We start from the raw sequence: 16,275 nt of genomic DNA, 5'->3' as shown, positions 1-16,275 counted from the left end.
AACAAAAGTGAGAATGACAGACAGAAAATAGAGAAAACCTGATGGGTTTTACTCAAGTGTATCTTGTGTGAGAAACTGGAAATATAATATTAGTTAATTTTTCAGCCTATCCATATGTTCGCCCTGTCTGTGCTCTGCTTCAGTCTCCAGTTACCTGTGAGTCCTGCTCCCATTCCTTCCTCCTCCTTGAAGGTGTCATGAAGTGACAGAAGCTTGGATATGGAAGACACATTGTATTAGTTTCCTATAGGTGCTATAACAGGGTGGCTTCAAACAACATACATTTATTACGTTATAGTTCTGGAGGTCAGAGGATGAGCTAGTCTCACTGAACTAAAATCAAGATGTGATCAGGGCTGCATTTCTTCTCATGCCTCTAGGGGAGAATCCACTTCCTTGCCTTTTCCAGCTTGTGGAAGCTGCCTGCACTCCTTGGCTTAGATCCAAGTCATTCCAGCCTCTGTGTTCGTTATCATATCCCCTTCTCTAATTCTGACCCTTCCCCCTCCCTTTTTCAAGGACCCTGTGATTATATTGGACCCACCCTGTTAATCCAAGAAAATCCCCCTATCGCAAGATCATTAATTTAATCACATCTGCAAGGTAACATACTCATAGGTTCCAGGGATTGGGACCTAGGCATCTTTGGGGAGGGGGTATTAATCTGCCTTTCACACACATGAGGGGCCACCCAGCCCAGCCATGTGTCTAGTGCATGCATTCCTCTTCATGGTTCCTAGTGGTGGTTTTCTGGCTCATACTTGAATATTTGTATTGACCAAGAACACATCATCACATTGTCTCTCAAAGTGACATGTTGGACCAGTTTCCTTTTCTGCATGGAACTTCAGCATTTTAAAATTCAGTTAATTTTATTGTCTACATCTTCCTTCTTGTGATGGGTTCTGAGTCCTTTCTTCATATTGTTTATGATCTGGATGATACCATTGGTGTCTGTCTCTGTCTTGTAAAGATGGTCCCAAGAACTGTAATCAGTATTTAAAAACTGATCTGACAAATACGAAGCAACGCAGGACTGCTCCCTTCCTTGCTCAAGTCACTTCTCCCGACAAAGGCTGAATTGCAGTGGCTTATTTGACGGCCATTCTCACGGCATGGAATTACAGGTTTTCAGAGGTAATGTGGGGTCACCGATAATACCTAGGGCACCTTTCTTCATCCCTACATTTTCATTTCCTCATCTGCAAAATGGAAATGATAGTGCCTTTTTTATAAAGTTGATATGATAATTGAATGAGATATTCTACTTCTAGCATTTTGCAAAGTACCCAACACATAGTAGAAACTCAATAAAGTGTACTGCTGCTGCTTTTGCTACTAGGACTCTTACTACTGCCATCATCATTAACAACATCATCAATGATAATCTGAGTTCACAAAAAACCGAAGTCATTTACACATTTTCTTTTTTTTTTTTTTTAAACTAAAGGACAGGAAATTTTATTTGGTTCCATAACTCTTAACAAATATCCAGTGTGTGTGTGTGTATATATATGTATGTATGTGTGTGTGTGTGTATATATATATAAAGCTGCTGGGATGGTGTACAGTGCTTTACATGCTGTGGTGATCATGTACTATATGCCTTTATCCAAGGCACTCCTAAGACAGAAACAAGAATTACAGTTTTCAGCTACTGATGGAAATTCTTACCCATCTAGGTCAAGCTGTTAATGGACCCATTTGACTGCAGTCACTGAACTCTTGAGTTTGTTCCCACTTTTATGACCTTATCTTTATCTTGTCTACAGTGGTATTTTGAAAGGCCTTCATATGTGTAAAGGCTCCCTAGCCAGCAGGCCTGCTAAAGAGAAAGAAAATGTGGTGCACATCAAATTTTCAGAGTAATAAATTTGAGAGGTACAAGGTGTTAATAAACATTGTCAGGGAAATAGTTTTTCACATGGGTGTTATGACTCCTTTTTATACTGACTTGATGGTTTCTCTCTTAATTACCCAAGATGCTTTCTGAACACCATTTGGACCATGAGTTTTCTCCAGAGTCAGCCTCAAATGTATTGATTTTAATTAGCACTTGTTTCAACTTGATCCTTCTGCATATTTTGTCAAAACGTGGCACCTTGCAGAATTGGAACATAAGCAAGCTGTAAAATTCCTGGGGAGAGGCACATGGAGAATGTCACCCAGGAGAAGTGTTCTTGTCGTGTATTCTCTTTTCAAAGAAATCTGGTTTTAGTCTAAAAGATTTGCAAAAGATAATGGGGTTGCAGGGATAGTGACAGTTAAAGAACAGAAAATTAAAGCGTATGTATAAGGAGTTTGATTTTGTGAACGTGTTGTTTTGAGGAGGTTCTTTTGTAAGGCATAGAAACAGCATAATATAACAAAGTAGTGTTGTCTCTCCTACCACCTCTCCTGTCCCCACCTTTACCCTATTCTCATTTTGATAACAAAAACCTGAGACCCAGAGGTTTCTGATATACTGTGTAGACTGATGTCACGCACCGTAGCAGTAGCAGAGACTAGAACCTGTATCTCCTTATTCTAATTGTCCTGTGAACCTATTGCTGTTAGTGTATTTGAATTCAGAATCTCTTTTGTGAAGAAGAGTTAGGAGAATCCAGCTATGTTACGAGCTAAACAGGCCTTGGGGATTGGCCTGAGAAGCTAACGCCCTTTGGAACCTTACTCCTTTGTGAAACACACCGTAGCCTACTCAGGGCGCTCATCTTCTCATGAGGCCTTCTCTAATTACCCTGTTGAAAATTTTAACTCTCCCTCCATCCCCATTCAGTACTCTGTATCCTCCTCCTTACATTTATCCACAGTGTCTGTTATCACTTAGCATGCTATATATTTTACTTATTTATTTATTTATTAAGGAGTTACCCCTACTAGAATCAAGACTCTGGGGAAATAATTTTTGCTGTATTCACTACTGAATCTTCCTGGCTTGTAATAATAGTATCTAGCACACAGGAGATGCTCAAGAAACATTCATTGAATAAATACAGTACATAAAAAAAGAATTTTGTGATGCTGGCAGTACAGCCCTGATTTTCCCTCCTTTGGGCCTAGCCTACAGACAGAGGGAAACAGGTTACCTTGCAAACCTCCCTTATCACCTCTTGCCTTTGCTGGAGTCTGAGGGTCCCTGTCCTTTTAGCAGATAACAGTGGAAAGCACCTTCCCAAGAAACACTTACTCTTTATTTTGCAGGACAGTTAATCCCTGTGTGGTTTGGACAAGCTAATTACTCATTATGAGAAATTCCTAAGGTAAAAACCCCTGTAGCTATACTTCCCATTAGTCAGTGTAGGTTTTACAGTCTATTTGTAAGCAGAGCTACTTATGATGTGTCACTTACTCCAAGAAGCAAAAGAATTCTGCTGTTTTTAGCCAATATATTTTGCTCTAAAGTATCTTGATTTGAGTGTTGTTTTTTCACCTGCCAGATCTGTTCATGGAAACATTATTGTCAAGAATTTCCTCCCAAACCTCTTGTTAAACTAGCATGTGCAGGCCATTGTATGTACCAGACCTATTTTTTGTTTGTTGAAGTCAGTTGATTCAGGGGACAAATTTTGGGGGTTTGCTGTTGATTCTATAACGGAATTGTTAAATAAATAACATTAAATGTGGCAGTACAGAATACATGTAGTAAAGTGAAATGGGTTATAAAAAGTCTAATAAACATAAAATGTACTGGGCCATACTCTAAAAATTAATAAAGGAAATAGTTAAAACAGAAAACTTTCAAAGCACACAAATACAATGTTTAAAGTGTTGAAATGTGTTGCTTTTCTCCTGGACTTTAAGTTCATTGCCCTCCCAAGTTGGTTTGTATAAGCTGTATAAGAGTACTAGAAATTCATAAGCCAGAGACCTCTGTATTGTTTCCACTAATGTATGTTTTATATATATTTTATATATACCCTTTGTAAAGAGTGACTAAGATGTAATTCTTTTTAGAACTTACTTAGTTTTTCTGTTTTATGGCCCACCTGTGTCCTTGTCAGCCTAGGTCATTTGCAAATGATGCCATCGTAAAAAGTTGGTCTTTATGGAGGAAGATGATCAGGTACACTGATAATCTCCCATGGTCCATGGCATTGAGGAACTAGGGTACTTCCTTGTCCACACTTTGATGAAGAAGTTTTATAAAACTCCTCATTGTAGACATAGTTGTATGGTTATTTTTCTTTCTAGTGATTTGCTTTCTTATGGGGAAATTTTTTATTAGAAAACAGAGTATTCAAGGTCAGGAGATTGAGACCATCCTGGCTAACAATGTGAAACCCCATCTCTACTAAAAATACAAAATATTATCCGGGCCTGGTGGTGGGCACCTGTGGTCCCAGCTACTCGGGAGGCTGAGGCAGGAGAATGACAGGAACCCTGGAGGCAGAGCTTGCAGTGAGCCAAGATTGCGCCACTGCACTCCAGCCTGGGCAACAGAGTGAGACCCCCCCCTTTTTTTTCCCTCAAAAAAAGAAAAAAAAGAGAAAAGAAAAGAAAACAGTATTACTTTTGATTTTTTTCAAGTGTTTGAAATCTGTGTTAAGTAAAAGTAAATTCGACCTTACCATCTCACCATTTACCTTTAAAAACTTTCTAGTTGTGCTTTGTTGACTTATTTCTCACTTCTCTATGCATTCATTATTTCCCCCTAGTTTAATTCTTATAAGAGAGGTAAAAGCATGCTGTTAGCACATTTGCCTAAGTTTGCTAGTTGGCATCAAATTTCTCTTTTTATATCTTGCAATAATAAGAAAGGGTTGAGATTTTTAAAAACTGAAGTTTTATAAATCACCAGTAGAGAAAAAATCGACAGTATATATGTACATAGGATGTGCCCATTTGAATATAGGGCCTTTCTCACTTGTTTTATAGCTTGATGATATGAAATATTAAGCTGAGTTTGTCTGTATGACTGAATTATTCTACATCTGTGTTCATAAATTGCTAATCTGGATTCTTCCAGCAGTGAGATCATTTTGTCCATGAATTGTGGAAAAGATTTAAGTTGTAATTGTATCCTTTACAGTCCTATTATTTTACTACATTTAGGTATTTCTTCTACCCTAAATTGCTATGACTATAAAGTAATAAGACTGGTTTCTCTGAGCCACCCCTGCTAGGCTGTCATTTTACAATCACACCTCATAAATAAAATGAGGGAAATATTGAAAAATGGTGAGACCTGACAATACCTTCCTACTCGGTCCCAGTATTCGCCTCCTAGATATACAATTACAGTATTGCTAATTCAGACTAGCAGAGGCTGGCTTTTATTCTTCTCAGATGTTGGCAGTGAGGGTGAGGACACTTTTATAAAATTATAAAAATGCAAATATATTTGTACTTTTATATGTCTGTATAACCATATATTGTATAAACTTTTCCTTGATATAGCACTTTATTACATTTCCTAATATATATAACATGGTTTTAATTTTCCTTTCCTTATAGGTGAAATGAGGAATGATTTATATATCACTATTGAAAGGGGAGAATTTGAGAAAGGAGGGAAGAGCGTGGCCAGAAATGTGGAAGTTACGATGTTCATTGTAGACAGCAGTGGCCAAACCCTGAAGGTATGTTAATACTTGATATTTCCAGGCCAGACAAGTCTGTGTAATTGCTTTCACTTAATCTTTAATGTGATCAGTTATTTTCTGATTTGCAATCAGTTAATTTCTGATTTGCATTATTTTCTATCTTATTTTTCTCCTTCACCCCTGTGTAGTTTTCTTTTTCCTTTTTTTAAATTCACTAAAATTCCTTTCAGAAAAGAGAGCAGAAGAATGCAGTCTTCATGCTGAAGACAAGCCAGGAAAAAAAAACAGCAACAACTTCGACAGTTTGCTTAATTAATTGTGTCAATAATTTTCTTATAGCAGCTGTTACTTAAAAGCAGCTTTTTTTTTTTTTTTTTTTTTGAGACAGAATCTTACTCTGTCACCAGACTGGAGTGCAGTAGTACAATCTCCGCTCATTGCAACCTCTCCTTTCCGGGTTCAAGCAATTCTCGTACCTCAGCCCTTCAAGTAACGGATTACAGGCATGTGCCACCATGCCCAGCTACTTTTTGTATTTTTAGTAGAGACAGGGTCTCACCATGTCGGCCAGGCTGGTCTTGCACTCCTCGCCTCAAGTGATCCTCTCGAGCCTTGTCTTCCCCAAGTGCTGAGATAAATGCAGCATAGTTTTAAAACAGATATATATTAATCCTATATATTTTCTTTCTGACCAAAATAGGCATGAAGACTAGGGTACTCCTTACTAATTGGGGTGAGAATAGCAGGTGTTTTTATGAAAGAAGTAGTTTTCATGAGCCCCTTCTTCATGGAGAAATACAGCTGCCCATTTAAATAAGAAGGTTGGTCCTGGGGCCTAGTGAGTCACCTACTGAGGCACAAAATAGGCTTTTGACTACTGCAGGTTGGGAACTTTGCCAATTAGTTGAGCTCCAAGTGGGGCATGCAGTCGACAATCTCCCATGTATCACCCAGGTCTACCCTTGGCACAGTAAATCCTTGGAGACCAGCATCAGAATTAAATAGATACACCCTGCTAAACAGCAGCAGGTACAGAAACACACGGCAAAGAACCAGTGAGGTAATTTTCTATGAAGTGCTATTTGAGGGGCAGGCAGATAGAGCAAAGTGATTGCTCTGCCTTTTCAAAAGATCTTTAGATGAAGCTCTCTTTAACCTGTGTGTTCCCTTTGTTAGGATTTTATCTCCTTTGGCTCTGGGGAGCCACCAGCCAGTGAGTACCACTCCTTTGTGCTTTATCATAACAACAGCCCCAGGTGGTCTGAACTGCTGAAACTTCCCATTCCTGTGGATAAATTCCGGGGCGCACACATCCGCTTCGAGTTTCGGCATTGTTCCAGTAAGTATTTGATGGCATTGACTGCCTGTCTCTCTTGTGCTGGAGTATCCTGCTTACTGGGCTCTCATGAAGATGTGGGTTGATCTTAAATTGATTACTTTTGTAAAAATCAGTTTGTTCCATTCTAGAAAGATTAGCCAGAAAGGGGAGGAACAGCGTTAAAAACTAAACTGATTCTGGTGGGCTTAGGCAATCCTAACCATTCAGGTATCTCCAGGAGCTGATCCAGCTCTCACACAGATCGGGAAAACCCACTAGGACTTTTCATGGCATGTGAAGCCACTGGGAAAGCCTTTGGTCGGCTCAGATGCATATCTGATTTGTGTGTATCTGCATCACTGTACTCTCTCAGACAGTATTCAGATGAGAATCAAATAATGTCAGCTGGAAAAAGGCTTAGAAGTAACATGAAGTAATTGCCTCACTTTAAAGATTTTTTTTTTTTTTTTTTTTTTTTGAGACAAAGTCTCACTCTGTCGCCCAGGCTGGAATGCAGTGGCGCGATCTCAGCTCTCTGCAATCTCCGCCTCCCGGGCTCAAGCAATTCTCCTGTCTCAGCCTCCTGAGTAGCTGGGACTAAAGGTGCCTGCCACCATGCCTGGCTAATTTTTGTATTTTTATTAGAGATGGCGTTTCATCATATTGGTCAGGCTGGTCTCGAACTCCTGACCTCAGATGACCTGCCTGCTTCGGCCTCCCAAAGTACTGGGATTATAGGCATGAGCCCCCACAGCCGGCCTCATTTTATAGATTTAAACAACCCAAGACATAGAACTGTTACAGGGTTCGTCCACATGGGCATTGCTATCCATAAAGTTATTGCTTCTCAGTGTTTCTATTTCAGTTTTTTTTGCATTCATTACCACCCTCTCAAGCCCCATCTCTCTCCCCCAACTACCAGGAGTCCAGGAATCTTCTGATATTCCCTGTGTCCCTGAGGGTATCTTAGCACTGCCAGTGTACCTTGTGACCAGAGAAGGTTCTGGCGAATCTAGCTTTGGGAGCAGTACAACAAATGAGAGATACAGGAGAATCACATTTTTGAAGAAGCAGCAGCCTCCTTTCCAGTCTGGAAAGAATAGGGGCTTTGCCAAAAGATTTGTGGTGACTTCACCTCAGTGCTGTTGTAATTTACCCAAGGTTCGGGCAGAGAAGAAGGACTTTATCTGTTGCTGGAATTATGGCATATTTCAGAATTGACTCAAGGAGCTTCATAAATTATGCTTGTGTGAATGTTTCTGAATGCAGGAAGAGAGCTAGCAGGGTCTTAAAATTCTTCCAAATTCCAAGAAGAGTTTCCTGTAAAGGACTTGAAGTAGGAAAACATAAAGGACTTACAATGGTGCCGTACTATTTCTTCCATCAATCTTTGTTATAAATTCTCCCTGGGGCCTAATATGAGGTTTGAGCTTTAGGGTAAGAAAAAGAGAAAATAACGGTGAAATAGTGGGGAAAGAGAGAAAGAGCATTTGGAGATAATTATTCTAATTCAGAACTTGGAAAGTAGAATAAAGGCTATTTTCAGTAAAATCTATTAGATCTCTACCTTCTTATCCCTGTACTTGAAAAATTACTCATAGGTTTTTTTTTCTTTTAATTTTCCTAATTAAAAGTCAGAAGAAACAGCCAAATGTAAAGAAGGAAAAAATCTTGATAATACCACAAACTATGAATAACCAATGCAATCGTTTTATAAAGTGGGCTTCCAAATATTTATCTGCGTGTTCATATCTTTATTCAGAAACATCAGTTTTTCATGAAACAAATTGGTTATTGAACTCCCACTATATGCCAAACGTTTTACTGGGTACTGGAGACACATCAGTGAGCACAAGAAAATAGCCCCTCTCACAGAGCTTTCATTCCAGAGAGGAAAGACAGATAATAGCTGAGAAACTAAGTACATAATACATCAGACAGCAAGTGATGAAGTGCAGTGAAGACTTAAATTGCAGTTAGGGAGTAGGAAGTGATGGTACTGTGTTGCTGTTTTACATAGGGCTGTCAGGAAAGACTTCTCTTATAAGGACATGTGTTGGCAACAAACTAAAAGAAGTGAAGGTCTGAGCCATTGAGACTATTCTTTCTGGGGAAAGAAGATTCCAGGCAGACAGGACAGTCAGTACAAAAGGCTTGAGCTTGAAACATGCTTGGCATTTTCAACGAATAGTGAGGGGACCAGGAAGGTAGCAGTGGCACCAGATCTTGTATAGTCTTTTATTTCATGATGAGGACTGTGCATTTTATTTGAATTGAGAAGAACCACTAGAGGATTTGGAGCGAAGATAAGTCTGGCTACTTTATGGGATAATAGATTATAGGTAGTAAGGTTGGGAACAGAAAAACCATTTGGGAAGCTTTTTTTAGTCTTCCAAGTAATAGATTTAAAGTGTTCTGCATTACGAGGGTAGTGGTTCAATTCTTTTTTACAGAATATTACCAGATCGGATATGAAAGAAGGAGAAAAGTCCAGAGTGACCCAAAGATGTCGGCCTGAGAATTAATGGTCATTTAATTAAGTGGGGAAGACAACAGGAAGAACCTGTTTGGGGAACAAAAATCAAGCATTGCATTTTAGACATGTTAAATCAGAGATGTCTGTTAGACACTCAAGATGTCAAGTGGGCAGTTGAGTGACCTCCAGGTTGGAAACTTGGGAATGAGAACATATTGTTCAGTGATTGGTCTACTGAGCCAGCACTGGAGGTTGGGGAGGATCCCTGAACTCTAGCATTTGCTGATTTCCATGGTGTAGATACTCCCACCATGGCCAGTTTCAAGCTTCCAACATGACATCACTGAAGTAGAACTGGGGAGAAATGTGCACTTTCAGCTCTTATGGACCAGTATGATCCAGCTCCAGCACATTACTAATTTTGATGATTTCTAAAGTCCGAGACTGATTAGAGTTCCCAGGTAGTAAGTTTAGAGAGCAAAGGGGAGTCCAGGGGTGGGTCTCTGGGGTACTCGCCATATTTAGAGCTGGGAGAATGAGAAGGAGGCATTATAAATGACAATAAGAAGGACTATCTAGTAGGTTGAAGGCCAGTCCAGGAAGAATAGAATCCAGGAGCTAAATGAAGGCAGTTTTTCGAGAGAGGATTGATCACATGTGTCTGGTGCCAGTGGTAGATCAAATAAGATGAGGACAAATAATTTGATTTGGCATCATGGAACTCGTTGAACCTGACAAGTTGTTTTAGTGAATGTGTGGTGATAAACGTGAGTTAAAGAATGAGATGGAGGGGAAAGAGGGGGAGTAATGGGTATAGACGAGTCTTTTGAGAAGTTTTGCTATAAAGGATACAAGAGCTATGATGCACAGGAAGACTCAATGTCGTCAAGATGTCGGTTGTTCTTAAATGAACCTATGGATTCAAGTTCCTGTACTATCATTGCTGTGGATATCTCTTCCCAGAGATCTTTGGTGTGATTTTTGCTTGACTTTTTAAAAAACATGAATTCTTTTTCCAGTTTCTCTATGGGGTTGAAATTAATGATATTAAAAGAAAGTCCTTTGCTATAATCACATTTTCAGAGTGTCCTCATATTAGGGACCAGCACCAGCCAGACAAAATTACTGTTTTCTGCATTAGGCTCTACTTCCCTGTGTTTAAATGCCTGGAGCAATTAAATGCTGTGTTACTAAACATCTTGTCCAAACTTCAGGATCACCATACCTAACACCTCCAGCTCAGATCTCACTGCATCCGAAAGTTGAACTTTTCTGTTCAAGAATAATGTTCCACTTGTGAAAGAGGGACAATTCAGCCCTTAACAGGCTGCTGGCCCTGGAGAACTCTCTGGCCATCTAAGTACAATGGGAGAGTCAAGTTAACCAAACAAGGTTCTTTTAATGCTTTCTTCATTTTTGGAGGGGGAAAAAAAATCTTGATGGAAAGAACTGGAATGGCTGGAATGGTACTTAAGGGATCTACAACAAGTTACGTAACATCTATGACCTCAATTTCCCTATCTGTAAATAATTGCTAATGATCCTTGCCTTTTCTAGCTATTGTATTTCTTAATTAGGCATCTGGAAACCTCATCGCCTCATTTCTGGTTTCCACAGTAGTGAGCCCTTATTAAACTATAGGTTTAATATTCATATTGGCTTTCAACATGCCTAACTTATTCCAAGGAGGTAACTGCAACAGGACTTACTTTCCTTACATGTGTGGATATAGGGAAAGAAGTTATGTCATGGACGGGGGTAGAGCTTAGAGATTCCCTTTCGATGGTTAGTAATCAAAACAAAGCATTTCACTTTCATTCATTCACTTGTTCATTCATTTAACATATATTTATTGAGCACCTACTATGTTCCTAGCACTCTTTGAAACAATAACATAAAACAGATAAGACCCCTGCCCTCAATGGGACCTAGGGGTAAAAAGAAGAAACAGGCAATCCACAAATTTTCAAAAAAACAATTTCAGATAGTGACTCCCATAAAGAAAATTAGGCAAGAAATGTAAGTTGCAGATAAGGGGGCAGGAAGAGGGGATTAGAGGGTGACTGCTTTATAGAGATGGCCTATCAGAAAAGCTGTGCTCCATTGTGTAGTGGGAACTGTTGTGTATGGGTTATATTTCTCGATGATTATGCTTCTTGACAAACTATGTACCCGAACATAGATACACTTAAATAAGCCAGTAATTTTGTTTTTTACAGCAAAGGAGAAAGGAGAGAAGAAGTTGTTTGGGTTTTCTTTTGTCCCTCTGATGCAAGAAGATGGTAGGACTCTTCCAGATGGCACTCATGAGCTCATCGTGCATAAGGTAACGTCAGTCAGATGGTGGCAATGGGCAGTAAAAAATAGTGCTGAAATAGCACCTCACTATCTTATCATTTTGAAAAGAGAACAAAAAAAATGACTGAAAAGAATACTCTTGTAAGATTGCTCTCAGGGAGAATATCTTTTTGAAAGTATTGTTTCTATATTCTGTCATATTCTAGAACATATTTTAGAGATGATTTATTTTTTCATCCTAATTTAAGGGTGGATATTTAGGTAAATCTGTGTATTGTTCTTAAAGTTCTTTCCATTGCTGTGGTAGGGTTAAGTAAACCTTACAAATAACTTTTTAAATACTACAGTACGTGCTTTCTTATCTAGGTCTGTATATCCCCAGAAGTAAATTTAGCGAGGTCGGCATTACTATTTTGTCTGCTATTGTTACTAAGCAGGCAGAGAAGTGGCTGTATTTCATCATGACAACTTTAGCAGTTCTTGTAAATCAAGAATTGTCATAAAAAACATTTGGAACAAAGTGTATTATAGTAGGCAACAAAAAGAAAACTTGCAAAGGAGGAACCTCTTGTAATTATCTGAGAATACTAGTAATAATGAACTGTAGGGTAAAAAATGTATTTTTAAGTGCATAGGCAATTTTCTCCAAAATATTCCTCCTTTGCATTTCTCCATTTCTGTAACTGTGTAATAGCCAGGCCCTTATCAACTCTCACCTATGATAACTGGTCCTGCTGGGCTGGGTCTTGTCTCCCTCTAGCCCAGACATTAGGGTCACTCATCTAAGGAGCAGATCCAGACATGTCACTTCCCAGCTTAAGACCCATTCAAAAGCTTCTTGCTGAGATAATAAATCCCAGGCATCTCAGGGCATGCCTACCTTCTACCTCCCTACTGCCTCACTCCTTACCGGCCTCTTGATGCTGCAACCACATCCAGCACTTTCTAGTTCTTCACCCTCTGCTACTGGCTCTTTCTGCTCTTCCCTGCCCTTGTGGCTCCTGGAGTTAGCCTTCCCCTGCCTCTCCCTCTGAGTATCTTCTGCTCATTCCCGGAGACTCATCTGGGCCACAACTTCCCTCAGGAACTATCGCCTGCTTCCTGGCCCATCTCATATTCGCAGCTGGCCAGTTGCCCTTCCCTGAGCTCCCTGCTATCTGCACACATCTCTTACCATTGTTCTCATCACACTGTTCCAGAACTATCTGTTGATCCCTCAGCTTACCCCGTTACATTTATGAGCCCCTTGAGAACAACAGCTATGTAGAGGGATTCTGGCCTGTGATAGATGTTCAGTGAAGATTATTGAATGAATAGGAGATTATAAGCAAAAACTTTCTTTGGATTGCTAGTCAAATGAGAGGCAATATATAACACACCTGGTATTTTCTTTCTTTCTGTTTTTTTTTTTTTTTTTGAGATGGAGTCTTGTTCTGTCACCCAGGCTAGAGTGCAGTGGCAAGATCTCAGCTCACCGCAAGCTCCGCCTCCCAGGTTCACACCATTCTCCTGCCTCAGCCTCCCAAGTAGCTGGGACAACAGGTGCCCGCCACCACGCCCGGCTAATTTTTGCATTTTTAGTAAAGACGGGGTTTCACCACATTAGCCAGGATGGTCTCAATCTCCTGACCTCATGATGGGCCCGCCTCGGCCTCCCAAAGTGCTGGGATTACAGGCGTGAGCCACCGCGCCCAGCCCACACCTGGTATTTTCTATTTTTATAGAATGTATATTTCAGTGTCTATTTCTTTAATCATTCATTTTCTGTTATTTGTTCAACATGTTTATTGACCACAGACTACAGCCAGGTACTGTTCTAGGTGCTGGGAAAATAGTGGCAAACAAGACAGCCAAATCCTTCTGTTTCTGGCCTTTAAATTCTCTCTTCATAATGTAATCTAAAAGAGCTAACAAGCTAACAGTGTTAAAATAGAAAGAAACAAAAATATTTTAAAGCGTAGTAACCAGAAAAGCAAACAGAGGAACTACATATACTAGACTGCAGGAATGATCTATTTATCTCAGCTGTAGGTCTGAGGCTCCCCGCTAAGATATATAATATAACAGGCAATGTCTTGAGCTTCGATTTTCAAAAACGTAAATGGTACTTCATATAAATGTCTTTGTAACATTAAATCTTAGCTCAGAAAAGGTAAGGCTAAGATAATTAAGACTGGGCTCCCCATTTCCTAATGATATGCAAAAGAATGAATCACTTCTACATAGCATATCCCGTTTGGACCCTCTCACCTATGGGTCTGCGGGTGTGTCTTTGTCAGTGCTAGGTTTCCAATCAAGTCCTGGTTGACTTCTCTTCATGAGCATGAACCATACCAAGATTCTCAGTTGCTGACTAGAGACATGCATATGCCTAAAATGCCAGAGGACAGGTAGCAGAGCTCGTTTCTCCACATGAACATTTAGGAGTCAAACAGGTATTAATTCCTAGACAGAGGCCTGTCCAGGTGCCTGTAGTCAGGGCCAAAACTTTTCTCAAAAATAGGACTTTGACTCAGTTGAAGCTCTTCCACAAAAATTGACTTGGTACTAAGAATCCTAATGCATAAAGGGGAATTTATTTGAGCATGAAAAACGTGTCCTCAACCACAAGAGAAACTCAGTGTGGTATGTGTAGGCTGTCTAATTTGGGGCAGACCTACATTGTATGGATCCATCAGGAAGCATTCGCTCCACAGAAAAAACCCCAAGTAGCTGAGTTTTCTTATGAATAGGGTTATTTAGTATTTCTTATTTACAGAGTTATGAAATACTTGCCAAGTATAACAACTTTTCTTTTTCTTTCTCATACTACTGAGCCAACAAGTTCAGTTTCAGCTTATGGCCACTTGTAATTTATGATTATGAAACCGTATTACCGGCATAATACATAATCCTTCCTCTGCTATGAGAGGAAGGCACACAGTCTGCCGGTCACTGTGCCGCGTTGAATTCAGTATTTAAAAAGAAACGTGGAGAGAGAAGCGTGTTTCAAATTATGAGCTAAAAATATAGCCCATTTAATAAGTGGTGTTGAGATAAATAAAATGGGTATTAGGGGAAGCAGGGAAGAACTGGATTCCTACCTTCCTCTTATTGCGAAAACACATTCCAGATTGAATGTAAGAAATAAAACTGAGCCGGGCACAGCGGCTCATGCCTGTAATCCCAGCACTTTGGGAGGCCAAGGCTGGTGGACCTCCTGAAGTCAGGAATTCGAGACCAGCCTGGCCAATACGGTGAAACCCCGTCTCTACTAAAAATCAAAAAAGTTATCCTGGCATGGTGGTGGGCGCCTGTAATCCCAGCTAGTTGGGAGGCTAAGGCAGAAGAATCGCTTGAACCCAGGAGGTGGAGGTTGCAGTGAGCCAAGATAATGCCATTGCACTCCAGCCTGGGCAACAAGGGTAAAACTCAGTGTCAAATCAATCAATCAATCAATCTGTATGAGCCTTAAAAATATGGGTGAGCATTTTTGTAATCTACAGGTGAGAAGGGCCTTTCTAAGGATGTCTCAAATGTTAGGAATCAAATTTAAAAATCAAGTAAATTTGGCTACATAAAATTTAAGATATTTATTGATAAAACAATCATAATCTAGGCTGAAAACACATTTCAAACTGAAATATAGTTGCAACGTAGCTTGTAAAGGGTTTTTATAACCCCATACGTAACCCTTGTAAAGGGTTACTATTCCTAGTTGACCAAGAGTTATCACATATCAGTAGGAAAAGGAAAAGCTGATAAATGCTACAAACAGGCTATTTAAAAGTAATAAATGCAAATCTATAAAATAAAAGCATGAATAAGTAAAGAAATCTGTTTAAGTTAAAAAATTCGAAACCTTTTTGCCTGTCAGACTGGCAGAGATTTTTAAAGCCCCGAATTGGAGAGCAAGGTTAAGGGAAAATAGTCTCATGCATTTACAGAAGAAATGTGAATAGTATTGTGTTTCTGGAGGGCAGTATGGCAATATATAGATAAATTTTAAATGTGTATATCCTTCGACTCAGCCGTCCCACACATCTTGGTATTTTTTGGGAGAAGATAATAAAAGGTGAGCAAAGATGATTCAAGGATGATCATTGCAGATTGCTTAAAATATGGAAAACATGGAAGTAATTTAAATCGCCAGTAAAATAGATCTGATTAAATTTAGTTATATCCATGCAGTGAATGAAATACTATATATGTGGAAATAATGTTTACAGGATAATTTTATATGCATGGAAAAGTACTTATTGTTAATACTTTATACATGCATATATTTAGTATAATACCATTTTTATAAAATTGTTTAACTATAGGTTCTTATGTATATATGTGCATACAGAGATGCTTGGAATGATATCCTTAAGTATTAATAATGACTCTCTTATTTTCACATTGCTTAAATTTTTTGTTAGTGGAGAAGTGTTATTTTATAATATTAATAATGTTTTTTTTTTTTTTATTTTGACCAAACAAAAATAGGAAGAGACAGAAATTTAAACTTAGTCTTGTTTTATACTATTTAATTCTGGACTTTTATGTAAGTAAAGACCATTCTTGTGTCATATAATCTTGACAGTAATGTTTATGGTAAGGTTTTTGAGGGAACATTAATTGTCTTGGATTTTTATAAACCATGTTCTGTGTCATTT

The 16,275-nt window shown here is 39.1% G+C and overlaps 1 protein-coding gene across 3 annotated transcripts in view; it reads left to right on the top strand.

The window, feature by feature from the left end:
• DOCK4 (dedicator of cytokinesis 4) overlaps positions 1-16,275 on the top strand; it is a 475,181-nt gene that overhangs the window by 290,957 nt on the left and 167,949 nt on the right. For all 3 annotated transcript variants that reach the window (XM_025379882.1, XM_025379884.1, XM_025379883.1), the window contains exons 14-16: positions 5,455-5,579; positions 6,720-6,882; positions 11,557-11,663. In XM_025379882.1, the coding sequence (XP_025235667.1) occupies positions 5,455-5,579; positions 6,720-6,882; positions 11,557-11,663 (395 nt within the window). The remainder of the gene's footprint in view (positions 1-5,454; positions 5,580-6,719; positions 6,883-11,556; positions 11,664-16,275) is intronic.

This window comes from Theropithecus gelada, chromosome 3 (genome assembly GCF_003255815.1).
Source record: "Theropithecus gelada isolate Dixy chromosome 3, Tgel_1.0, whole genome shotgun sequence".
Classification (NCBI taxonomy): domain Eukaryota; kingdom Metazoa; phylum Chordata; class Mammalia; order Primates; family Cercopithecidae; genus Theropithecus; species Theropithecus gelada.
Note: the sequence above shows the minus strand (reverse complement) of the source record. Positions and strands in the feature narration are given on the sequence as shown.